At 46.5% G+C, this 27,353-nt stretch overlaps 2 protein-coding genes across 4 annotated transcripts in view; one reads left to right on the top strand and one right to left on the bottom strand.

The window, feature by feature from the left end:
* Positions 1 to 2,674, bottom strand: part of THAP4 (THAP domain containing 4) — a 452,859-nt gene extending 450,185 nt beyond the window's left edge. The window contains exon 1 of the mRNA XM_086944008.1: positions 2,546 to 2,674. Coding sequence (XP_086800134.1) covers positions 2,546 to 2,622 — 77 coding nt within the window. The 5' untranslated portion in view covers positions 2,623 to 2,674. The remainder of the gene's footprint in view (positions 1 to 2,545) is intronic.
* Positions 2,675 to 3,142: 468 nt separating this feature from the next.
* ATG4B (autophagy related 4B cysteine peptidase) overlaps positions 3,143 to 27,353 on the top strand; it is a 552,878-nt gene continuing 528,667 nt past the window's right edge. Inside the window, exon 1 of one of the 3 annotated variants that reach the window (XM_086944003.1) lies at positions 3,143 to 3,378. In XM_086944003.1, the coding sequence (XP_086800129.1) occupies positions 3,366 to 3,378 (13 nt within the window). In that variant the 5' untranslated portion in view covers positions 3,143 to 3,365. The other 2 variants (XM_086944004.1, XM_086944005.1) reach the window with 2 other exon arrangements.

The raw sequence follows: 27,353 nt of genomic DNA, 5'->3' as shown, positions 1-27,353 counted from the left end.
TAGTGAAACTCAGAGCGCCTGGGGAAGGCACTTGAATATCTGTCTGACAGAGCTTGATTTAGAATCAGCGTGGAAAACCAGGACAGACAAAGCAGGTTTAAGTAGATCAGTCAATGAGGCAGCAAAAAGGAAATCCTTCCTGGAGGATAAAAACACACTTGTAAAACGCCGGCATGGGTGGACCGTCATCACTTCCTTTTCAGCACTTAAACCTCAAGCAGATCTCTTTTCTCACTTCAGCAGGTACTTAAAAAGATCATATATAGACTACCGGATGGGAATGCACGTCTCAAAAGACTTAGTACCCTTTGCGGATATAAAACCAAATCCTTATCCCATTTTCTTTGTGTATGTCCAGCAGTTATGGCCCAGAGGCGACGGTATTTGAAATCCATTTTCAACTAGCTGAAAATCCGAACTTGCAGACACGCAGTAACAAGTTGTCTGGGAGGCTCTTCCATAATGTTGGCCTGCCGGGTAGTAAAATCCCTGGCAGAGGTAAGAAAATGCTTAGTGCAAGTTGAGCAGGTGGAACACTGAGGAGGAAGGCCACCAAGGCCATCCTAATTCTGGGACTCCCATGAAAATTATAGACTGAACTTAAAAGCTGATTGAGAACCCATAGAGAGGGCAGGAGCCGGCTTTGACCAAAACTTTTAAAAAATGTATTTTATAATATCTTTTAGGCTGAGCTGTAAAATAATCATGAAATTTTAACTGTTTCGATACTGTTATTTTTATTGTGTGGAAATTGTAATCATTTTAATTAATTATACAATAAACTTTTTGACTTGACTATTTTTGCCACAACAAAATGTAAATACTTTTTTGTATGGTATATTACAGTGAGCTGGGTTTCCTTCTGTTTTTCTGTTGCTGCCAGGTCTGTTTTGCTGGTGAGGCAAAATGTGATGTCAACTGTGATGCCAATGATTGTCATTTGTGATGACATATGTGACAGGTACATGAGCAATGCACGATTTGGTTAGTGATAACTGGCAATTCTCAGTGTTTTTTTTTTTAAATAACCATAACCTTAACATAACTATAACTGTATTTGGCTTTTTAGTTACTATATGTAAATAAACAAACCCACATGTTATATACTAAAAAAATGGTATTCAAAAATGAAAAACTGTAGACCTCTAGCCAACAACAGTATCCTTCCAGAGCCAGGTCATACTTGATCCATGGGGCCTACCACCACACAATAGCAGAGTTTTACTTCTGAAGAGAACGCAATAAGCAAATGAATAAGGAACGCCAAACATGCAACATAGGAAAACTAACTAGTAATTCAGTAACAATGGAAAGGCAAGTACCAATTAAAAAAGAAGAAAAAAACGTGTTTATTAGACAATCACTGCTCCATTCTACAAAGAATTGCTTAAGGGGGGGGGTCAGGCCAAAGCTATATGAGAGAACGGCTTAGCAGGGTTTCCCTATTCCCTGTATGTCTAAGCTTGTGTCTGGAATGGCCTGTATCACACACAAAATCCTTCACTCACATTCCCCCAACTACCTAAACAGCAAACTGGTCAAAGCAGGAAATTCCAGAACTCTGAGAGGCTACAACTCACTTCTCCTCATCCCTCCTAAATTAAAAAAGAAGACAACCCAGTGCCGATCCTTTTCTGGTAACGTCCCCAGGATGTGGAACACACTCCCTAGAGACATCAGATGCAACCCCACCTGCGTTCTTCTCCCTCCCCTGCACTGTATACCTAATGATTATGTTTTTGGTTTATCTTTTGCATCCTGATGTCCTGCTATGCAATGCAATTTTTCTTTGTATATGTAATGCACTCTGATACCCAAGGGTCAAGGTAGCGCAACATAACACTTTCAAAATAAAATAAAGGAATCTGAAAAAATATGGCACATTGCACTACCAGTGGAATGGTACTGTTGATTAGAAGGTTGCATGCAACAGTTACGTGAAAAACACAAATCATAACTGTTTTCTGACCAATACCACACGGTTGACAAACATTCTCTATTGCACTCACCCTGCGCAAGTCCACTCATAACAATGAAAACAAGACTGCAGTAGTAATGAAGCATGCGTGCGCTCAATGAATGGAACTACTAATGATCGTATCGCTTAGTGTTATCAGAAATTACCACACAAGAAACTAATTGTATTCCTGAAGCAATACATGTTTCGCTCTTGTAGTATAAATAACTCCAGAGACGTCAGGAAAACAATACACTACAGCTCTCCAAACTACGTTTTCGGAACTGATAAGTTAAGTTGGCTGTGTTCTTCTGTACGTAAATGACTCTATTGACCATGTGTTTTTTCAGTTTCGTGTCATTTTTGCAGAGCCAGGTCTGGTGGCCACTGGTTTTTAGATGTTGCAGGATACGTGTATGTATGTCAGTGTTGTTCGGTTGCAGGGTTAACTGTCTTTGATTGCAGAGCCCATCATGCTACCACTGCTACCACCGGTATCTAGTCAAGCTACATTTGCCCACTTCCCTCGAGGTTACTAGCTTAGGCTGTCCAATTTTAAGGGCCTATCGGTTTTTATAGAATGTGTACCTGTGAAACGAGACAGATCCCCGAATGCCTTGCCCCTGTCGGTTGGAGCAGTTGACGGCCGCGCAACAGATCACCATCTCCGTGAAGCTTGTGCAAGATTACCGGTGAGACACTAAAAAGGGACAACAGCTGGGTGGGAGCAGCAGCTTTGCTTTTCCGTACATCAAGATGGCGGCGCTTTTTCACTTAGCAGCTGTTTAATCCGGAAGTACTTATCGAATTCCGTACAACATGGCATCCTGCTCATACGTTCATAGTGGTACATTGATGCAAAATATAGCCTTTATTATCTCCAGCAACATCAAATACAACATGATTCGAATAACCCAGTGACTTGTATGTTGAGCATAAGCTTATTCAAATTTAAGCCGCTCTGTGCTAAACATTTTACGTGTGTGTTGTGCGTAAAACGATTCTAGCTTTCCGGAATATGTACAGAATCAAAATTGAGACGGACTGCGCGTTGAGCGGCTTGGGCTAATTTCACTCTGCTCTGACGAACCGGTCCTGTTCGCTCGATCGATGAATGTACCCCTATTCTTTCCACTCAAAGTAAAGCTAATTGCTGTTAGAGATACGTGCGTCTGTCCTACTTCCGGTATTACAGAGCTTAAATGACCTGACCCCACCGCCTCCTTGTTGTCTTCACACAGACGTGTGTTCTGATTGGATAAGTATGCTTCCTGGTAGACAAATCCAATGATTCTATTCGTCAATTATTGGACGTACAATGCTGCTTTCTGGCTAGGCTAAAGCCCTATCCTGTTATCTTAGTGGTCTTCTAGAAGTCGGAGGTGGAAGACCAGTCGAACAGCTGGGAATGATGGACGCAGGTAAGCTGGTGGGACCAGTAATTGACAGCTCAAGGGGGTGTGGCAAGGGAAATGAAAGTGTTAATGCCTCCGGGGGAAAGAGGCATAATTGCCAAAGCTTTTGAAACCAGGACCCTTCCACATGGACATCGTCAGAGGGCGTTACTCACCTCAGTGTTCCGTACTTTTCTACGATTCTCGTATTGGAAATTGAAAGATTGTGCTATTTCATCCGATCTCACTGATATCTGCATTAAAGAGTCTGCCAGGGGGTATTCGATGAACGGCGTTGCCCACTGAAGTGAGCAATAAGTCTGTCAACTGCTAACCTTTAAAGGGGTATGACATTACTTGCTAGTTGTTATACGTAACATACGTGTGCTTCTTTTAACCATCAGGTGGTAGGCAGTACGGCTTGTTATTAGACTGTGCGAAGTTCGGATGCTGGTGGCCGAAAGGAAGTGTAACATTGCGCCGGGTCAAAGACAAATATAGTCTACGAGTGATTGGAGGATTAGCTAGTTTTCGAAAGTCTACGTAAACTGATATCGCATCCTGATATAGTGTTCTTTAAAAAGGCGTGTTTTTAGATGTTTTCTAAATTGGGGCAGGGTTACATCGAAAACCAAAAAATAAACAAAACGTATCTCCAGATGAGCACATCAGGACTATTAGGATGCTGTCATGAAAAATCACGTATGTGGGAATGGTATCAGAACTTTCATATTCCCTCACTCGTCCACTCTCCTCTCATTGAGTTAGACACCCACTAAACAGACCTGTCTGTAACCTACATGTCACTCATGCCTTAACACTACATGTTCTATGATGATGAATTTGTGTACAAGTCTCCCCCACTAGGTCTGTTCTGTGGTGACTGGAAGATTGCACTTGCTACCTTCTGTGAGAGAACAAAGCTTGCTACTACCACCATGTGTGCCTGTTCCATGAAGAAGCAAAGCTTCCACTGCAGCTACCTGAATTCAAAATTTGCGAACATTACCCCCTCATGGGTCCTCCCCGACCCAGTCCTAACAACGTGAGGCAGTCCTGCCTCCACCCAGCCCATCACAACGCCAGTATTCAAAAGTTACATAAGCCCCTCCCACCTACCGCGATGCCTGTTTTTTTTCTGCTCCGACTGCGGTCGGAACGCTGGTGCTCCCGGTTCCTGTTTCTGTTTCTGGCTTTCTTCAGGATGGTGCCGTGAGTGTTTCATTTGCAGTTTTTTGCTTCTGCGTTATTTTACTGTGTGTATTTCACAGGAGTATTTCATTTGCAGTTTTTAGGTCGAAGCCTGCATTGCAGGGCAGGCCCTGCTGCAGGCAAAGAGATATTGTGAGCAGGGGATTTCAGTATGGCATGAAGCCACGCCCCTTTTTTCCATTGGCAGGCCTCTTGAAACGGAGGCCTGCCATTGGAAAAAGCTCCTGTTTAGCAGATTTGTCTGCTCTGGATCCCACCTCTCGAGGACTCCATGACCTGCCTTACGGTAGCACGGCAATATTTTCAGAAATATTGCCTTGGCAACCATGAGGCAGGTCAGGGAGTCCTGGAGGGGCGGGATTCGGTATACTGTTCCCGCCCCTTTTTTTTTTTTTTTTTTTTGGTTTCGTTTGTGCCGTCATTCCTGTGAGTTCCTGGGCGGTGGAGGAGGTAGGAGAGTGGGGGTGCTGGTTAATGTTTATTGCAGGATGAATTTTTTTTATTATGCAGATGATCCTTTCACGGCCGTGCAGCTTTACTGCTGCGCGGCCAATGCTTGTTTTTACCTGTACTTACATATGTGGCTTGTGCGTTTAGTATTGGGTTACGTTTAACTAATAATGTTTTTTTTTTTTTACACCATAAGTGTTATGTGAGTTTGGGGTAACTATTGTGTAGCTTTTAACTAATTATAATTGTTACTATACTCTTGGCTCTAAGTTGTATGGCTGTTTTTTAATACTCTAATGAGCGCGGCACCCGCTAGGTACACCGCACGCACTTTATTTATTCATATTTTCGCTGTGTTGTGGGCTCCGAATCGGTTGTGCTACTTTTACATTGTCTGTCCTGGGATCGTCTGCAGCTGAGCCCGCGCCCCCCCTGCAGCCTCACTCTGGCGACTGTTCTCCCTCCCACCCTCACCCACCACATCCATCCCTGGAGAAGCGCCGCCTGAGCCCCAGCGCTCCTGCTTGTGTTGGAGCCCCGGGCTGTCCACGCCTCCCCCTGCCTGCCACTGGCAGCAGCTCCAGTGGAGTCGAGCGGCAGCCAGAGAAGTAGAGGCCATTGTGTGTCCTCCCTCCTGGTGGCAGCGACCGGTCAAAGCCCCTGACAACCCCCAGGAGCCTTGGAAACAGCAACTCCGACACAGCCACAGGAGCGCTGGCCCCTGACATGCAGCAGCCGTCGAGCCACACCGGCACCCGCAGGTAGGCGCCAGGCCCACTGGAGTGAGGGTGCGTGAAAGAATGGATTGTGTCTGACAGTCTGCTGCTACCTCTCATCACCACTACCCCAGGGGGTGCGGTCTCTTCCTGTTACTTTTATGTTTGAGGGAAAACGTGAAGGGCTGCAGGGGGCATATGCCGCAGCTAAGTGTGCTGCTAGAGGGGTAGGGATGGCACACGGACGCATCAGCAGCCAGGCCAGTTCAGGGGTGCCAGTGCTCCGCCTCACTTCCACTTTCTGCCAGGCACGCTATTTACATTTATTTCCATGTTAGGATGGTTAATTAAAAACAATAACTGTGCCTTTTGGTAAGCATGTGCATGCATTTTCAATGCACGTGCACACCTATAACATGATGTGGTGGCTGCATCTTCACCACTACCTTCCACTCAGGGCTCCGTCAAATCAGCCATTAATTAGTGCTGGTGCCAAGGCCAACTGAAAGTATAAATATTCTGGGCTTGTGCTCTAAGAGCGCAGTGCTGCAAATCGCATCACAGCCCGCTGCCAGCTTCAGGCATTACCGCTGGTCCTCTTGGGGCTTCCAAGTCTATCCTCCACTCTTCGGAAGTTGGAGTCCCAGGGTGGCACTTATATCGACTAACTCCAAAACCAAGCTGATCTGAAACCTTTGGACTGCAGTGTTAACACGCGTGTTAGTCAATGATGAAATGCTGAGCCCACCATCAGGTTTCAGCTGCACTACAGTGCACTTGGCCAATGCACTGAATATTGTCCTTGCTCATCAGTTGTGTGAGCTCCTGGTTCTTTTCGGATATTCTTTGTGGGCTTTCAAGACATAACCTCTGAAATCTAAACTGCCTAACACAGCACAAAGGACTCTCTGTGGCACGTTTTTCAGATAAATTACCGCATGCCTAATGCTATGCTTTAAACTATCACACAGCTAACAACTACAATTCTAACAAGCATTTGAAATGCAGTAGGTCTCGCATTAGGAAAGTTTGAGCTATTGGTATTGTAAATGACAATTTTTTTATTTATGTGTTGGTTTTCAAAATAGCGAAATTAATAGCTTTGTCATTTACAATGCCAATAGTTATCACTTTCGCAAATGTGACACCTATAGCATTTGCAATGCAATATGTGTTGTATTTACGTGACTTAGATGTATTGATATTACAAATAACAATGGCTTTTATTTTTTTTAATAATTAATACTTAAATAAAAGTTATTGTCATTTATAATGGCAATAGCTTAAACTTTTGGGAAGATTATACTCAGTGTATTTTATTGTGACAAATCCAAGAACAGAAGTGAAATATTAACATCTTTTTCTGACAATTGTAATAAAGCTTGAAACATTGAGAGAACATATTTGAACCAGTTGTTGTTGAATGGTTGCACAGATTGATGCTGTGGTTGCGCTGGGTGATGTTGTGGTAGTGATGCTGTGGCGTTCAGTGATGCTGTGGTAGCGCATAGTGATGTTGTGGCGCCCCTGAGGGATGCTGTGGTGCTGCAGTGGTGATGCGATAGATAGATAGAGTGAGGGCGATAGATAGATAGAGTGAGGGCGATAGATAGAGTGAGGGCGATAGATAGATAGAGTGAGGGGCGATAGATAGAGTGAGGGCGATAGAGTAATTATGTGGCGTGTAATTATGTGGCACTGAGGTATTTGGAGTGTATGTTGCGTTGAGTGTAGTGTAATTATGTAGCATATAATTATGTGGCACTGAGTGGTATTGTGTGTTGCATTCAGTAGAGTAATTATGTGGCGTTTAATTATGTGGCACTGAGTGCTATTTGGAGTGTATGTTGCGTTGAGCGCAGTGTAATTATGTGGCGTGTAATTATGTGGCACTGAGCGGTATTAGGAGTATATGTTGCATGTAGTGCAGTGTAATTATGTGCTGTGTAACTATGTGGCACTGAGTGGTATTTGGAGTGTATGTTGCATTGAGTGCAGTGTAATTATGTGCTGTGTAACTGTGTGGGACTGAGTGGTATTTGGAGTGTATGTTGCATGTAGTGCAGTGTAATTATGTGGCGTGTAACTATGTGGCACAGTGGTATTTGGACTGTATGTTGCATTGAGTGCAGCGTAATTATGTGGCATGTAATTATGTGGCACTGAGTGGTATTTGGACCGTATGTTGCATTGAGTGCAGTATAATTATGTGGCATGTAATTATGTGGCACTGAGTGGTATTTGGAGTGCATATTGCGTTGAGCGCAGTGTAAATATGTAGCATATAATTATGTGGCACTGAGTGGTATTTGGAGTGTATGTTGCATTGAGTGCAGTGTAATTATGTGGTTTGTAATTATGTGCCACTGAGTGGTATTTGGAGTGTATGTTGTGTTGAGCGCAGTGTAATTATGTAGCATATAATTATGTGACAGTGAGTGGTATTGTGTGGAGTGTATGTTGCATTGAGTGCAGTGTAATTGTGTGGCATGTAATTATGTGGCACTGAGTGGTATTGTTTGGAGTGTGTGTTGCATTGAATGCAGTGTAATTATGTAGCATATAATTATGTGGCACGGAGTGTTATTGTTTGGAGTGTATGTTGCATTGAATGCAGTGTAATTATGTAGCATATCATTATGTGGCACTGAGTGGTATTGTGTGGAGTGTGTGTTTCATTCAGTAGAGTGTAATTATGTGGTGTGTAATTATGTGGCACTGAGTGGTACTTGGAGTGTATGTTGCATTAAGTGCAGTGTGTGTGGCCTAAAGTAGTGTGTGGGCTCAGTGTGTCTGGCCTAAGGTAGTGTGAGTGCGCAGTGTGTGTGCCCTAAAGTAGTGTGAGGGCACGGTGTGTGAGTGCGCAGTGTGTCACTGTGCAGTGTGTGAGTGCGCAGTGTGTCTAAGTGTCAGTATAATGTACATGGTGCTCATGTAAATCACTCCAGTGCCTTCAGATGGGGGGACGGGGTGCTGTGTGTGAGGGTGCAGAGTGTGTGAGGGCGCAAAGTGTGTGGCCTAAAGTAGTGTGAGGGCGCAGTGTGTGTGGCCTAAAGTAGTGTGAGTGCCCAGTGTGTGAGTGCCCAGTGTGTGTGGCCTAAAGTAGTGTGAGGGCACAGTGTGTGAGTGCGCAGTGTGTCTAAGTGTCAGTATAATGTACATGGTGCTCATGTAAATCACTCCCGTGCTTTCAGGTACACGAGTGAGGGCGCAGTACATGGCTGAAGCACGGGCTGAGTAAAACAGAGCACGGAAAAGGAAGTGGTGGGTTAAAAAAAACATGGAGGCATGCAGGTCAGGAACTGGGTTCAACTCTCGGCGTTGCCTCGGGTCAAAAGCAGCTGGGGTGTTGTCTGTAAACAACAAGCTCTTGCATTGCGCGGAGGGGGGCGGGGAAGCGGATTTCTTTGTAGTGTAAACCAGCATGGGTGTGGAGAGTGGCTCATAGGCTGTCAAATGGTGTGCGATGTGCATGTGCCCGCACACATGCACTGTAGGCAATCCGCCTGGAAAAGCCTTTGGGAGCATTTTTTAAAGCCTCTACTTAATATCTCGCCATGCTTTGCTAACACAATGGCTTAGGCGAGACCTAAAAAAAGTTTCTTTGGCAACGGGCAGTGATCCACAAGACCACTGCAAATGGGCTGCATTTTTTACAAAGTTTTCTTTATTGAACTGTGATCCCACACAGGGTGGTCTGTTGACCCCAGCAGGCCACCATCCTTGTGATGGCATCCAATCGTAGTGAGTCACAGCTAATAATATTTATGAGATAGTGGGTCGGAATCATACTATGATTTGGATTTTTAAGAACCTACCTATTATTACATAAGTTGGTTCTTAAAAATCTTTACTGGTTGCAAAAATGTTCGCAGCCAGATAGCTATCCTGGCCTCTGTATTTTAAGCAATGGGTGGAACCCGTGGGTGGTTCAGTGCATTGCTTTTACAATGGGATCGGAAACGTTTCCATTGTGACCTTTCTCCTTGCTCAGAGTTTATATCTATACACTTACGATCCGTCATCGCTTCAGCGTGAGATAAGGGGCACTTGAATGACCTTAGAAAACAGAGAGAAGTAGTCACCAGGGGAAAATTACTGCTATCCAAGCCTCAGATAAAATATTTCAGAACTAAATAATGCAAACTACAAAACAATATTTTTTTTAATGCTCCAAATGTGTTCTTCATGCTGGTTACTCAACAAAAAAAACACTCTTTGTGAGAAAATACCAGGAAAAATAGAATGTTTCTTAATTACTCCCATGTCTGCTTCATTCTTGACTTTTACCCTATGTACTCTTTCGCGCAATATTATCGCTGATAAAATATGCATTTGATAAAATATGCATTTGGTAAAAAAGTCACATTTTCTGTGGCCTTTCAAAACCCCTAATGAGTGAAACGTCTCCGACACGCTTGGCTGCAGCATCCACCATTCAAAGTAAGAAAGAGTGAGTGAGTGTGTTTTTACATATATCGGCATACAATGAACACAGAGAAAACAAAGGGCCGTTGAAGTAACTGGCGGGGCAAACCTCTCCTCTCTTCCGGGAAGAAGTGGAACCTTCCACTGAGAACGGACGGGGCACATTTAGCCCAAGAACAATTAAGATCTGGGAGAGGGGTAGAAAAAGGGGGCCCTCTTCACGTTCTGCTTGGGTGGGGGGGGGGGGGGAGAGAGAGGGGGGGGGTCCCAACATTTTGCGTTACCCCACCGATTCAAACGCCACTACTGGACAGATTAAACTTGAAATAAATCTCACCAAAGTGGGACTATCTCTTGACATCAATTAAGGGATGAGGGTGAAGGATGGGGCCTAGAAGATGACTGCGACTGTTCAAAGATCATGGGGTGAGATGGTGTGACAGTCCAAAAAGGAACAGGTCCAAGGACAGTGACTGCCCAGGGCAAGTTACAGTCCTGGTCTGTAGGAGAGAAGTGTAGTATCCAGGCCATAACGTGAGACCAAGGACAAGAGCCATCCTGAAGCCAGTGTGAGTACCATGGAGAAGGCCAACCTGTTAAAGCGTGTTACCCTCTAGGACAGTGCATGTCCCATCAGTGGTGGCTGTTTGTATATTGAAAGTGGTGAGGCGAGTGGGCGAATATTTCGACCCACTTTCAAGCAGAGTTAGAAACCCCAAAGCGCTCGATCGTGGCCCGTTTATACACGGACCAGATGTCTGCACGTGTAACCAGACCGTCACTAAGTCAATCCAGATTGGTGTACTAGGGAATAGTGGCATCCATGTTTATAGCGCTACAAAGCTCCAGCCTGTAACTGAAAACAGAAAACATGCACAAGATTATTTTAAAATTGTATTACATACAGTATACAGTTGACACCAAATGTGCAGGGATTTAGAGTTTAGGGTGAAACAATTGTGTTAAAAAATATCTTTTTTTTTTTTAGTAATACACAATCATACTGCACCTAGTGCAAACCTCTTTTTATGTGTTTCCATTACAAGAACAAACTTCAGAACTCAGCTGTTAAAACCCTTACAGTACCTCTCAAAAAGAACACAGTTTAGACACCAGGGAGCCTCAAATGATTTCATCAATTAAAGCCATATACACTGGCTCCCAAGCAGCCTTTAAATCTGCTGGTTAACCAATTACACAGATATACATTTCTTTCGGGTATCAAGCATCCCGGAAAAAGGATTGCGTCGTCTTCTTTTTCTGTCTGACTCTCCCATAGCTCCACAGCTTAGTTGGAATCTCAAGCCCGTAACAAGCCAAGTTTTCATGTGACTTCTGTCTGCCACCCTCCTTCTACCCAGGATGTGGCATTATAGCCAGAGCTGCACCTTTGGAGCCGGGGAATCCGGCTCTAGTCTCGGCATTCCCTCAATAGCAGCCTGTCATCCTGGGCAAATCATGTAATCTGCACGTGCCTATAAACCTGGACTGAGACCTTGTGGAATAATATAACTTGTGTTTATGTAAAGTGCTCCAATACCATCGGGTCTAGTTTGTGCCACTTAAAAACGGCAGAAAATAGAAAAGTAAAAACCAAGCGTTAAGTGAAATCAGAAAAGCTGGATAAATCGTGGCTTCAAACAGAAAGCAGACATTCTAAACTTAAAATTGTTGCTGGCACTCCCAATCCTGTTTTTAACTCACTTATTCAACACTTTTTTTTATCATGTACACTCACCAGGCCCCTCACCCCCACGGCACCAAATGGCTATTGGAAAAAAGATCTCGGCCAAAGTGCCCCTCCTTGGGAGCCCGTCGGGTATTGCAGCGGCGACCCAATGAGAAGCAGCTCAATGATGAAGCATGACACTCATCCGAGTATGTGAGGGCCCTAAAAGCCTCATAACACCCCAGAGACAGTTGTAAATAAAGTGCTATCGCCAGGGCATCCTTGGAGACAGCACCAGGGAGACTGCCAGCCCAACTGATGGTGCCAGTACACAGTCACTTCATCTGCAGTGGCACACTAAGCTGGTGTAAAATTCTGTTGCATGAGATTTTTGGCTGAATCGAGTCGTGCATGTGGGTTTTTGAGCACTGGACTTCATGGGTCTGATAGAGCAAAGCTACTACAATTACAGAAAATGCGGTACCCAAAGTCAACGGTAATCCCACAGAGAAAGAATACATTCCATCAAGCAAGCAAGCATTCCTGAACCACATAAACAATCTTCACTAACACACATGGGAGCCCAAGACTGACAGAGATCATTCTATTTGCATGGCCATACACACCTAAGTGTAAAGCTGCAATTCAAACAAACAAATCTCAAGAAATCTGACACGACATAAAGCGCTACAATACCTCATATAGGGTAGTAAACACAATCTAAAGGCAATTACAGTACAATACATATAAAACACACACACACACACACACCATAACACGCCGCAGTTGGACAGTCGATTGTAGTTCATGCAGACTACACAGGGGCGGCTAGTGACATTTGAAAGTGGTGAGACGTAAACTAATTTGCATATTGCAGCGAGCGCAGCAAGCGAGCCGGAACCACCTTGCATCCATCCATACATCATTCATGCATCCACCCACCCACCCATCCTGCATCCATACATCATTCATTCATGCATCCACCCATCCATCCATCCATCCACCCATCCATCATCCATCCTGCATCCATTCATGCATCCACCCATCCATCCATCCTGCATCCATCATTCATTCATGCATCCACCCATCCATCCTGCATCCATCCTGCATCCATCATTCATTCATGCATCCACCCACCCATCCATCCTGCATCCATCCATGCATCCACCCGTCCATCCACCCACCCATCCATCCTGCATCCATTCATGCATCCACCCATCCATCCTGCATCCATCATTCATTCATGCATCCACCCATCCATCCACCCACCCATCCATCCTGCAGCCATCCTGCATTCATCATTCATTCATGCATCCACCCACCCATCCTGCATCCATCATTCATTCATGCATTCACCCATCCATCCACCCATCCATCCTGCATCCATCATTCATTCATGCATCCACCCATCCATCCACCCACCCATCCATCCTGCATCCATCATTCATTCATGCATCCACCCACCCATCCACCCTGCATCCATCATTCATTCATCCATCCACCCATCCATCCATCCATCCATCCATCCTGCATCCATCTTGCATCCATCATTCATAAAGGGGTGGGGATCGTGGGGGATAAACATTGCATGTAACACTGACAAACACAAATGTTGCAGAAGGGCAGCAAAACGAGTGTAAATAAGGGCAGCAAAACGAGTCATTAGCAGTTACACTCATTTGTAGCAGCGCGCCAAAAAACGCCATTCCAAGCGCGTGCATAACGACGTTACTTCCTATAGTGTTTCTTTAATGAGTTAATCAGGTACTTACTTTTCTATCACCACGTTTCATAAGCAAACCTGTGCTGCCTAACTGGCGATTGCTACTGCGGCATAATTTAATAAATAAAAATCACTCGGCATCTATATTTCTCAAGGTCGGATTTCACTTTCCGTGTACACTACACTACTACAGTCACAGTGAACCCGTTTAGTAAACAATGTTCCTTCCTAGCACTCTGATCATACCTGAGCTGGTGTGAACGCCGGGTCTCCCTGGCCGAGCGGTTCCTTCGGGACTTGACTGTCGCCCTCTCAAGTATTCCTTCCTGGGTCCGGTCAGGTCAGGTCTGAGGTCAAGTCTTCCATCAAACGAACCCCATAAACAAACAGAGGCCGCAGTACGAGGGAGGGAGAGAGCTCTGGCCCCCCAGACAGGGGGTTATGTACCCGGGCTAGGTATTGACCAGCCAATCCTAGCGCTGTATGGTGCCCCCCAGCCAGGATTGGCTGGGGGGGCACAATAACTGCTCGCCCAGTCGCCCTGTACAACCCCGGGGGCTGCCGCCCGCCCCCATGTCCTCTCTCTAAAGGGAAAATCAGGGGGAAACAATCTGCGCATGCGCGGGCAAGTTTGTGCCCAAAAGTCGACATGCGCAGCTTTAGCAGGCCCATCAGGCCCCCACCCCCCCCTGCGCACTCGAAAGTCGGGTGTCTCCCGGATTCCCGGCCGGCAGGTAGCGCGATGTTTTAAAAAATGTGTATGTGGTTTAGTGGTGACGCGGTAGGTCCATGGGGCTTAGTGGGGCTACGCCACTACGCCCCAATGGACGCACCGCGCCTGAGACTACATTATAATTTCCTTATACTTCTTGACACTCTCTCACATAAGACAGACAGTACTGCTGTAGGTCACACCCATCACCCAGAACTGTACCGCTCCACAGTAATAAAACACCCATCATCAATTGGACAGTTATCTATAACTGAAAAGATCTACCACATGCCGCTGGCCAACGAGGACTGGAATGTAGTCCACCATTGTGGGTTCCAACTATCATTAGTGATTTTTAACCCTTTAACTCCTGAGCAATCCCACTAAATCATTACTGGATTCCGGGGACCCCCACATAACATTATTGCATTCTGGGGACTACCACAAAGTGATTACTGAATGCCAGGGACCCCAGTATAAGCAATTTCAAGGATTCGGACCACAAAGCAATACACAAAAATACAGACACAACAAACATTCATCAAATACAGAGATGATGAAACATTTTACACAGATGAAAAATCTACAGATGAGGAAACATTTATTTAATTCACAAATACAAAAAACGATGTAATTTCAATAGGAAGATTGGAGCTTTTTACATTCAATTAAGGCCACCACTAGGCGTCGCAGACACCCCCACCCCTCAGAAATTGACCAAAAACTCTACTCCCCGTACACGGGGTGTTGAGAGCTCCGTACACTCCTGAGGACCAATTCAACTGCACTTGCTGCACAAATAAAAGAAGCCCAGAGTAGCAGACTGACTGACACCTCTGCCTCCCTTACCCCTCTCCCATCATGCCTGACCATGACTCTACACTTGAAATAGACTCCCTGTGTCTTTTTTTGCATAGTAAAAGCGCCCAAGCCGCGCTTTCCCTTTCATGTAGTCCGCATACCTTTCTTTAGAAGCAGTTTGTGTAAAGAAAGGGGCGCAGCCTCTATGAATGTGTAAGCGCTGCATGGGTGTCAGTAAACAAATTAAATAAATAAGTGCAGACGCTAAATAGGGACCGCGCTGCTAAGATAAATAAATAAGCGCAGTCGCTAAATGCAGACTGCACTGCTTAAATAAATACGTGTGTCCGATAAATGCGGACTGCGCTGCTAAACGAAAGAAGGAAAGAAACACGACTGCTATAGTTAAAGTGGACCGCCTTTAGTAAACATTAAAATAAAAGCGGGCAGCATGCTGCGAGGTAGTGGGTGCAATAGGGGGAGAGCATTAAATAAAATAGTGCTCACCAACTTATAAAGCAGACCAGGTAACAACACCAGTAAAAGGTCCTGTTGTTATGGGAGGTTACAAATACAGACAAGGCGGTACCAAGGAGGGACTAATAAGCCTAATAATGAATTGGAAGCCAGCGTTTACGAAGGAAATTGACGCAAGCCAATTACAAACATGGGCGGAGAGTGGGAAGGGCTTCTATTCCGTACTCCACTACTGCATGCCTCAGGCTCGACCTAAAGAAAGGATCTCCCACACGCTGCAGCCTCTCTGCGATAAGGGTGCCATCAGACCTAATGCGAGCAAAGAAAACGAGCCCCCATACATCTTTAGTAAAGTAAGAGTCATAATTGGGGTGCAGTCGGCCGTTCACACTTTTGTTTCCTTCACTAATGGGAATGTGTCCTTTTACTGGACTAATTAAAATGTTTTCACTAGGTACAGCCTGATTACCCATTACTAAAAGGCATTCTTTGAAAGCACATTTTAAAGAGTTCTGCCATAAAGGGACTTGCAGAGCTGCTCAAGGCTGCCAGGTTTCTAGAACCGGTGCACCAGTCTCACACTTTTTCATCTCACACTGTGCTAAATGCTGTGTCCCACAACATGACAACCGAACCTCTGTGGCCTTCACGCACGATAAGGAAACACTTCCCACAAGGGATCACAACAAAGACACGACCTTTCCAATCACCCACCACAGACGGTGTAGCGTGCTACTCATGTTAGCAAGTGCTTCGGAACCCCACATACGGATAGTAAGCACTATATAACAATTGCAATACAATACTTAGATGTACAGTGCAAGATATGTGCACCAGGAGGAAACGTCCAGTCAGAAGGATGGAGGCGGAGGGCTGCTGGAGTCCAAGCACTGAGACTGCGCTAGCCACAACACTCACACACACTTTCAGGCGCTATACTGCAGTGATAAATGACACAAATAAGTGCTGCAGGAATCTGGAGGTTTCTGCTGCCCCTCCGCCACTGCTCCCTGGAGCTTCCCGTGGCCCCGCCCTCCTCCCCAGGCCCACCGGCTCTCACTACCTGCTGGAAGCTCCCAGGTCCGACCGGCTCCGATGCACCTGTCCGGAGCCTCAGCGTGTGCGAAGGAGGCTGCTGGGAGCGATGAGGGATCAGGCTGGGCCCGCCACACCAGCGCGGGACCCGCCCAGCCGAGCCCACCCCGCAACGGAGGGAGCCGGGCCGCCTGCAGGCCCACCCCGCTCCTCCATGTCCGGAAAGTCGGAAACCGGAGAGACCCGTCCTCCGTGTACAGACTGTTTACAGTCCTGCACGATCTAACTTGGAGAAAAAAATATTTAATGTTTGCATGTGGAAAAGTGTCACGCACACGCCTATCCCCTCCGTTTACTGCATGTTCACTCATTTTTGCCTTGCTTCGTGACTCGGTCCTAAGCTGTCGCAAACTAAGTTTGCGGTTCAATTTACCGCGCAAATAATATGTGACCAGGGCCTTGTATCAAGGTTGTGTGCCGGCCGGCGGGGCTTCTCGGCGCTGCACGCGCGCTCAGCTAAACATAAGAAGCTTAGGTTACAGCCCGTGTCAATAAACAACAATAAAACGACGTGCTCGCTCACGCAGCTCTGCAGCCGGGGCGGAGCAGTGCACGCGCCAACACGAGCAGGTTTTACCACAAGCCGGGCCCGAAAGCAGTGGGAGCGCATGTCGCCGTGAGCGTGCACATCGGATCGCCGGAGAAGACACGCCGATCTCCGAGGCTGCCTGCTGCCTGCTGCCTACACTGACCCGCTGCAGAGGGAGAGGGACACGCAGAAAGAGCCAGGTGAGTGGGCGGGGGGGTCTGTGTGTGTGTGTGTCAGACAGCATGTGTGTGTGTCAACGTGTGTGTGCGCGCGTGTGTGCTTCCGTGTGGCTGTGTGCGTGCGTGATTGTGAGAGGCTGCCGCTGTGAATGTGGAATGTGGAGCAAAAGATGTGCACGGCTCCGGAGGGCTGGGCATGCGCGTCCACGATGTGCAATCGGCGCTCGTGCACCTGTCTATCTCCCTTGAGGAGCAACTCAGCGACAATAGGTCGAGAGAGAGCTCGACCTAACAACATAAAGCCACATAGACATAGCTAAAATACAATACGTGTTTGCCTCCAAGGGAGACAGACCTGGAGACAGACCTGTGCACGAGCCGATTGTAGTATGGGCACGAGCCGATTCAGGTCTGTGAACACGCTTCACAGTGGAACAGCTTGTCCGCTGCAAGTAACAATTATCACAGCATGAGACCCCACTTATCACAGCATGTCAACAGGCACCCCAGGCTGCTGGAGCACTCAACTATAATTCATGTGCAGTTGAGTGCTCCAGCAGTGTGGGGCGCCTCTCTGCATGCTGTGATAATTATCACTTTGGGGCCTCATGCTGTGATAATTAGGGCAGCATGCTCTATTTGCAGCACTGAACATTTTCAAAGAAGGCGAAGCAGCAACATTCATTGGAAACACACACCTCACTCCCTCACCCCCCTCACTCGCCCTCACCCCCTCACACCCCCTGACCCCTCACACACCTCCTCACCCTCACACCCCCTCACTCTCACACACCCTCACACACCCTCACCCTCTCATCCTCACACACCCTCTCACACCCCCTCACCCTCTCACACCCCCTCACCCTCTCACACCCCCTCACCCTCACACACCCCCTCACCCTCACACACCGCCTCACCCTCACACCGCCTCACCCTCACACCCCCTCACCCTCACACCCCCTCACCCTCACACCCCCTCACCCCTTCTCACCCTCACAAACCCTCACTCACTCTCACACCCTCACCCTCACAACCCCTCACCCTCACACCCCCTCACCCTCACACACCCTCACCCACCTCACCCTCACTCACCCTCACACACACACACCCTCACATACCCTCATCCGCATAGCATAACAAAACATAGCATAGCATAACGAAACACAGCATAGCATAGCATAACAAACAAAAGCATAGGATAGCAAAAGCACAGCATAACAAAACAAAGCATAGGATAGCAAAACAAAACCTAGCATAGCAAAACACAACAAAGCATAGCATAGCATAACAAAACACAACAAAACATAGCATAGCATAACAAAACAAAGCATAACATAACAAAGCATAGCAAAACAAAACATATCATAGTAAAACAAAACCTAGCATAGCATAACATAACACAAAAAAACATAGCAGAACAAAACATAGAATAACATAACATTAAACAAAGCATAGCATAACAAAACAGCATAACAAAACATAGCATAGCACACCAAAACAAACCATAGCATAACATAACAAAGAATAGCAAAACAAACATAGCATAGTAAAACAAAGCATAGCATAGCATAACATAACACAACAAAACAGCAGAACAAAACAGCATAACATAACAAAACATAGCATAACATAAAACAAAACATAGCATAACAAAACATAGCAAAACACAACAAAATATAGCATAGCATAACTAAACACAACAAAACATAGCATACATAACAAAACACAGCATTGCAAAGCATAGCAAAACATAGCATATCATAAGAAAACACAACAAAACATAGCATAACCAAACACAACATAACATAGCAAAACAAAGCTTAGCATAACAAAACATAGCATAACAAAACATAGCATAACAAAGCATAACATAGCAAAATAAAGCATAGCATAATAAAACACAACAAAACATAGCATAGCATAACAAATCATAGCAAAACACAACAAAACATAGCATAGCATAACAAAGCATAGGATAGCAAAACTAAGCATAGGATAGCAAAACATTGCATAGCATAACAAAACATAGCATAGCAAAACAAACCACAACAACACATAGCATAACAAAACATAGCAAAACACAACAAAACATAGCATAGCATAACAAATCATAGCAAAACACAACAAAGCATTGCATAGCATAACAAAGCATAGGATAGCAAAAAAACATAGCATAGCATAACAAAACAAAGCATAGAATAGCAAAACAAAACATTGCATAGCATAACAAAACATTGCATAGCATAACAAAACATTGCATAGCATAACAAAACATAGCATAGCATAACAAAACATAGCAAAACACAACAAAACATTGCATAGCTTAACAAAACACAACAAAACATAGCATAACAAAACAAAACATATCATAGCCTAGCAAAACATAGCATAGCATACCAAACACAACAAAACATAGCATAGCATAGCATAACAAAATATAGGATAGCAAAACAAAGCATAACACACGCAACCACACACACACAACCACGCACACACAACCACAACCGCACACCTATCTATCTATCTATCTATTTATCTATCTATCTATCTATCTATCTATCGCCCTCACTCTATCTATCGCCCTCACTCTATCTATCTCCCTCACTCTATCTGTCTATCTATCGCCCTCACTCTATCTATCTATCGCCCTCACTCTATCTATCTAATCGCCCTCACTCTATCTATCTGTCTATCTATCTATCTATCTATCGGCCTCACTCTATCTTGCTATTGCCCTCACTCTATCTATCTATCTATTGCGCTCACTATCTATCGCCCTCACTCTATCTATCCATCGCCCTCACTCTATCCATCGCCCTCACTCTATCCATCGCCCTCACTCTATCCATCGCCCTCACTCTATCTATCTATCTATCTATCTATCTATCTATCTATCTATCTACCTCACTCTATCTACCTTTTGCCCTCACTCTATCTATCTATCATTCTATCTATCTATTTATCCAGATACTGATCGCCATCACTCTGTCTATCTATCTATCGCCCTCACTCTATCACCCTCACTCTATCTATATATCCCACTCACTCTATCTATCGCATCACCACAGCATGACTCACCACAGCATGACTCTATCTATCGCATCACCACAGCATGACTCAGCAACACCACAGCATCACTAAGGGGCACAACAACATCACTATGGGCTACCACAGGATCATTGAATGCCACAGCATCACTAGTCACCACCACAACATCAATCGGTGCAACCATTCAACAACAACTGGTTCAAATATGTTCTCTCAATGTTTCAAGCTTTATTACAATGTCACAAAAAGAGGTTAGTATTTCACTTCTGTTCTTGGATTTTCGTCACAATAAAATACACTGAACATATTCTTCACAAAGTTATTAACAAAAGTTTAAGCTATTGCCATTATAAATTACAATAACTTTTATTTAAGTATTAATTATAAAAAAATTAAAAGCCATTGTTATTTGTAATATCAATACATCTAAGTCACATGAATACAACACATATTGCATTACAAATGCTATAGGTGTCACAAGTTATAACTATTGGCACTGTAAATGACAAAGCTATTAGTTTTGCTATTTTCAAAAACAACACATAAATAAAAAATGTGTCATTTACAATACCAATATCTCAAACTTTCCTAATGCGAGACCTTATGCATTGCAAATGCTTGTTTACTTCTGCATTGTTTCCTGTGGGTTTTTCTCTCTGCGCGGCTGCTCCGGTCCCCCGGTCAGCTGCGCTCCTGTTCTGGGGTCAGGGACTCTCCCCGTTCATGTGCTCGGCTGGGGCGGGGAGTTTTCGTGGTGTCCTGGCCCCGGGTCGTTCTGGCGCTGTGGTTCTAGTGCAGCGTCCGGCCCCCACGGTCATGGTCTTTTGACCTGGGGCTGTGGGTGGAGACTACAGGGCTGCCCTTGTAATTTTCACCGGTCTCACGTTGTGTGATTTGGTGATTGGGGGCAGTGTTGCTTGGAGGTTGCTGGGCACTTCCTTTGTTGTTTGGCGAGTTCCTGTTTGGTACGATTGCTCGGGTTCGCTCACCATGTGTGAAGGGTCGTCTTCACCTGTGCCTGCCTGGGCTGTTTCCATGCGGCATAGTTTCCAGGTTCTGCAGGTGGATGACATTTTTGAAGATTCTGGGGCTGCGCTGAATACTGTGAAGGGCTACTGGTGTTCACGAGATCTTCCTGCCTATGCTGTCCAATTACCTGGGTTGATATAGTTTCAATCTGTGCTTTTCCACAGTTGTTGGTATTGGCTGCCCAGTATGCGCTGCCAGGGCCTACTTTGCGTTGTACTGAGGATAGGTCTTTATTAGGGTGATGCTGGGTTGTGGCCCTAGATCCCTGGATGCTGTGGGGTTTTCCGCCCAGTTTGTTTACTCTGTGGTGGTTGACCTTTTCCTTCCATGTTGTCCTGTTGGATATCCTGTCTGATGCATGGCTTGCGGCAGATACGCAGGGTTTCCCTTGTTTTCTGGGATGGTGGTTTCGCCTGGCGGACTTTCCTGCATTTCCATGTGTTGCTTCTTCTTTTGGGGTGCGTGCTGGCTCTTGTTCGGCCTGTACTTCACTGTTCCTTCTCATGGGTTGTGTGGAGTTTGGCTGTTTGCGGGCCTTCCTTCCTGTATTGGCTTGATGGGTTGAGTCTTCTCCTCGGCTGACATGGTCCTGGCGTCTTGGTCCACTGCCTGTTTTTCTGTGGCTCCTTGGCTTTTTGGCTCCCTCTACTGACAGTCTGTGTGGTGGTGCTCTGTCTTCCTCTCGGCCCTTTCGTGGTCGGGGGTGGGGGAGGCTGTGTTCCGTTTGGTTCCCGGCCTCTGTTGAGCCTACGGCTGCCCCCGGGTGTTGGTCGTCCGGGGCTTTGGGTTTTGTTGTGCCCTTGGAGGGGGGTCTCTGTGACCTGGTGGTTGCGGTTGCGTCTCTTTTTCTTTGGGTCTGTGTCCCACTCCTGGTGTTCATCTGGAAGTGGGTTCCCTGTCTCTGTTGCTGTTTTTATTACGGTTTTGGGGGCTAGAATCCGTTGTTCCTGGCTTGTTGGTCCGGTCTGCTTTCTGACTGGTGGGTCCTGTCGGTCTTCGCTCTTGGTTTCCGGATTCCTTTCCGGGCTGTCCCCCTTTTTGGGCTGTTTTCACGGTTGCTCCGTTGTCCTTTGACCAATCGTCAGTCTTCATAATGTCCATTAAACTGACTCCCAGAGAAAAGGCTTTGGATGCCATAGCACCACAAGCAGAATGAGCACCAAATCTAGAAACGTCAATACCTGCTTCGCCCATGAGCCAACGTACCCATCTTGCTAGTGTAGCTGGGGTCACTGGGCGAAAAGGCTTCTGCAAAGCAATCAATAATTGACCTGTCATATCTTGACGGTAACCTGCAGTACTCCCCTCATATTCCCGGATACATTGAATCACACACAGTTTTGGGTTGTCAGGAAAGGCAGGGTAGGTAACGGAAGAGGTGTTACATTTAGTGCGTCTTGTGATAAAAAAAGTAACACCTTCTGGGATAAATCTGCGACCCGCTAGATCAAGAGCGTGAATATAGGAAACACGTTTACAGGAGACTAGACAGAGCAACATAGCGAGCTTGGCCGAAAGTTGCTTACGAGACAAAGACTGATTTTCCGGCCAGGACTCCAAAAGACGTAAGACAAGGGAGACATCCCAAAGCTCTGAATATTTAGAACAGGGGGGGTTAACCAACCAGATACCTCTGAGCAATTTACACAATAATGGGTGTTCACCCAGATGCTTGCCGTCAATGGGCACGTGACCCGCCAAGATGGCTGACCTGAAATTGTTGACAGTGTGATAGGCAAGGCCAGAACCTGCCAAAGACGCCAGGAAGTTCACTACCAAGGAGACATCTGCTTAAGTGGGATCCTCTTCTCGTTGAGAGCACTAATCACACCAACGTTTCCATGCTGTAGCATAACGTTTGGGGTGTTGGGCGACCAAGCTTCGTTGATAAATCTGGTAGCGTCTATCGAAAGGCCTGGGACTTTCCAGCGATCCCCGAAATTCGCCAAGCGACCAGCATGAGTTGACCTGATGTCACCAACGGATGTGGAGATTGGAGAGGATCTTACAATAGATTCCACCGTTGGGGAAGAAGAACTGGAACCGCACACAACATTTCCAGAAGCACCATGAACCAGGCCTGTGCCCTCCAAAGAGGAGTGATCAGAATCCGTTCCGCCTGATAATATATGGACCGGGCTAGGACCCTCGGAATGATTGCAAACGGAGGGAATGCATAACAAAGTGTAGGAGCCTGAGGCCATACTTGCTGGAACGCATCCGTGGCTAGGGCCTCCAGATCCGGACGCCAGCTGAAGAACACCGGAATCTGTTTGTTGAGCCTGGAGGCAAACAGGTCGATCTGGCAAGGACCCCACAACTTGGCCAACCGACGGAACACTCGAGGGTGAAGCCGCCAATCCCTGAAGTCCCGAAGATGGCGAGAATGCCAATCGCTAACCTGGTTGCTGCACCCTGGAAGATACTCCGACACTACAAACAACTTGTTCTGACGGCAAAAGTGCCAGAAATCCTTTGCAATCTCCGCTAGAAGTCGGGATCGTGTCCCGCCCAACTTGGTGACATAACGAACCGCAGACACGTTGTCCATGCAGGGAAGGATGCAACAATTCGTCTGACAAGGAGAGAGGCATGAATCGCAAAAGAAACCGCTAGACGTTCAAGGCAATTGATGTGTAGAGACAATTCCTCCTGAGACCAACGACCTCCCGTGGACAGAGGACCGCACACTGGGCTCCCCAACCCCACCGACTGGCATCGGATTTGATGACTACCTTCGGCATGTGGCCAAACAGGGCCAGACCGTTCCACAACTCCATATGTTCCAGCCACCACAACATCTCCCACCTCGCTTGCTCTGAGAGAGGAAACTGATCGGAATACCGGAGGCCTTTCTGGAGATGGCATATCTTGAGCCGTTGAAGTGCTCGGTAATGAAGGGGACCCGGGAAGATCGCTTGTATAGAAGAGGCTAACAACCCGACGACCCGGGCTACAGACCTCAAGGACACAGTCTGCTTTTACAAAATCAACCTCAACGCTCTCTTGATCGATCTGATCTTCTGAGGGGGCAGGAGGAGTTGACAAGAGAGGGAATTGACTACAAAGCCCAGAAACTCCACAGTTTGAGATGGAACCAACACCGATTTCTGAGGATTGACCAGAAATCCCAGATTCTGCAAGAGGTCTACAGTCCAGGCAAGATGTTGCGATACCAGACGAGGGCACTGACCCAAGATGAGAATGTCGTCCATATAAATTATGAGGCGAACACCTCTGGTACGAAGAAACTCTTCGACAGGCCTCAGAAGTTTCGTGAAGCACCAAGGTGCTGACGAAAGGCCGAACGGAAGGACTTTGTACCCGTACCACGTCCCTTGCCATTGGAACTGAAGAAAGCGACGATGAGGTTTGTAGATGGGCACTGACAAATAAGCGTCTTTCAGGTCCAGACGGACCATCCAGTCCCCTTCCTGAAGAAGATCGCGCAGAAGATGGATCCCCTCTATCTTGAAGTGACGATATACAACCCATCCATTGAACTCCTTGAGATTTAAAACAAGCCTGCATCCACCCCCCTTCTTCTGAACCAGGAAGACATTGCTGACAAAAACCTGAGGATGGCGAACCGTCCGCACTATGGCCCCTTTCTTCAGAAGAGACTCGTTTACGCTGGAAATGAAGACCTGATCCTGATGAGAAAAGATAATCTGACATGGGGGAAGAGACTGAGAAGGGGAATGAAGAAATTCGATTTTGTACCCCTGAACTGATTCTAGGATCCACGCATCTTGTGAGATCTTGTGCCATTTGTTGATAAAAACTGTAGCCTGCCCCCCAACTGAACTTCCGAAAAAGGAATTCGGCTCACCTGAAGCAGCGGCATCACGTTGGCCTCCCTGGTTACCACCATAGCCTCCTTTCTTGTTATAGTTTAGGGAACCACATGTGGGGTATAAATTTGTGTAGGAAGTACAGTCCGATACTTCCCTCGTTGAGTGTTAAATCCTCGCTGGGAGCCTTGCTGGTAACCGCGGCCGAAGAACCGCCCGCCCCCCCCCCCCCCCCAAGGTCGTCCGGCCCTTCCAAAAACCGCCGAAAGGCCTGTTTCAAGGTACCATGCACTTTATCTAGGCCACTGAAGGTGGCGACAAACTTCGTCAATTCCTTTAAGAATGGCTGGCCAAACAAAAGACCTTGCACCAAAGGACCTGACTCTGAGGAAGACAACTCAGCCAATTTTGGGTCAAGTTTCAGGAGGATAGAGCGGCGGCGGCGTTCGCTGGACATTGCGCAGTTGGCATTGCCCAATAGACAAACTGCCCGCTGAGCCCAACCAATTAAGTCATCAGGGTTAATTATCTGCCCAGTAACCTTTGCTCTGAACCTAAATCCAAGATTTTTGTAATAGGACCGGTCAAATCGAGAAATTTGTCCTGACAGGACCTCTATGCATGATCTATACCCTTCCTAGGGTCCTTTGTATACTTTTTCAAATAAGTGAGCATAGAAGGATCAACCTCTGGAGTATCCGCTACCATGTCTGACAAATCCGCACGGGGGCATTCGGACCTCAAAAGCGCCCTGACATCCTTGTCAAAAGGTTGTCTCCAGTGGGATTGGACATAATCTGCAACCTCTGTAGATGGTAGCCAAGAGGTAGAATTAGGGGTAACAAAGGAAGTAGGGTCAAATTTTAACAAGGTGGGATGGGAAGGAGCGTCAACGTACCGCTCTTTGCGCTGCTTCTTGGCAGGGGGAGGGGCAGAAGAAGAGGTGTCATCATCATCCCTGCGAGGCGATTTGCCAGATGCATCTTTGCTAATGGAAATATAGGAATGGTCAGAAGACAGCGACTGCGCAAGTTTAGCAAAGTCTGAGGAATGTGGATTCTTGGACGCCTTAACACCAGTGGAAGTGAAACGAGATTTAACGCCAGGGACCCAGCCTTGCTGAACTGCATAATTGCAGAGATGACGCTTCAGGGGCTCAATAGCCCTGACCATAGCTTTGTTGACGGAGTGTTGGACACCCACATCTAGAGCCTCAACAAGCTCAGTCTGCAAAGACCCAGAGGGCTCCTCCTCAAAATACTCAGCGTCATCATAATAGTAATCAGACATGATATGCACTTGTGAGTGCAACAATATACCCACAGGAGGAAGAAGAAAAAATAAACACTGCCAATGGTGCAAATAGATGTAGAAATAGAGGCAGTGATAAATAAGGGGGAGTGGTAAAGACCCCTGGCAAGCCAAGCAGCACTGGAAGCAATACAACCAAATGTACAGTTAAATATAAAATGTGGAGGGAGGGCTTGCCTGATAAGACCACTCTAGGCAGAGCCTATGCGCTATTATCCAGCCCAAAGTCAGCAACAGGACCTGGGCGTCGCTGGGAGGCTCGACCTGGTCGTGGGTATTGAGCAGGAAAAGCGCCGCTCCTGCGCACCAAGAAATACCAGGAATCAGCTGTGCAAACTCTGGTATGTAAAGAACGGCCCCCGCGCATGAAAACCACGGGAGTCACCGAGGTTGGCGCGAGCAGTGTGCGCGCGACTTCGCTCCCCGGCTCCCACTCCACTAGTAAAAGCTGAGGGCACAGAGCGCCCTTGAACCTGGAGGCTAGCCGCGCTCCCAAGCGGCGCGCGTAGAAGAATGAAACGGGCAAAAAGAAATGCAAAGATATTTAAAAAACAGCGGCGCTCGCACCCAGACGAGTGCTGTCGGTGAAAGGCAATGAGGGCACTGGAAAATGCCCGTTAAGAACCAGGCGCGAAGGAGCGCCGTTTGCAAAGCGGACAAGAAATCAATGAAAGCAGGAAACACCTCAAACGCCCGCAGCGGGAGCAGCGCGACAATAAAGCGCAACCCTGAAACCAAGAGCGCATTCACAGCAAAGAAGCAGGCAGGCAATCAATTATATAAAAGTATAAATAAGGAAAGGAAAATGCACTTAACTGGCTGCCGATCA

This window comes from Lissotriton vulgaris, chromosome 11, assembly GCF_964263255.1.
Source record: "Lissotriton vulgaris chromosome 11, aLisVul1.2, whole genome shotgun sequence".
NCBI lineage: Eukaryota > Metazoa > Chordata > Amphibia > Caudata > Salamandridae > Lissotriton > Lissotriton vulgaris.
The sequence above is the reverse complement of the archived record's forward strand: the minus strand, read 5'-3'. Positions and strand labels throughout refer to the sequence as shown.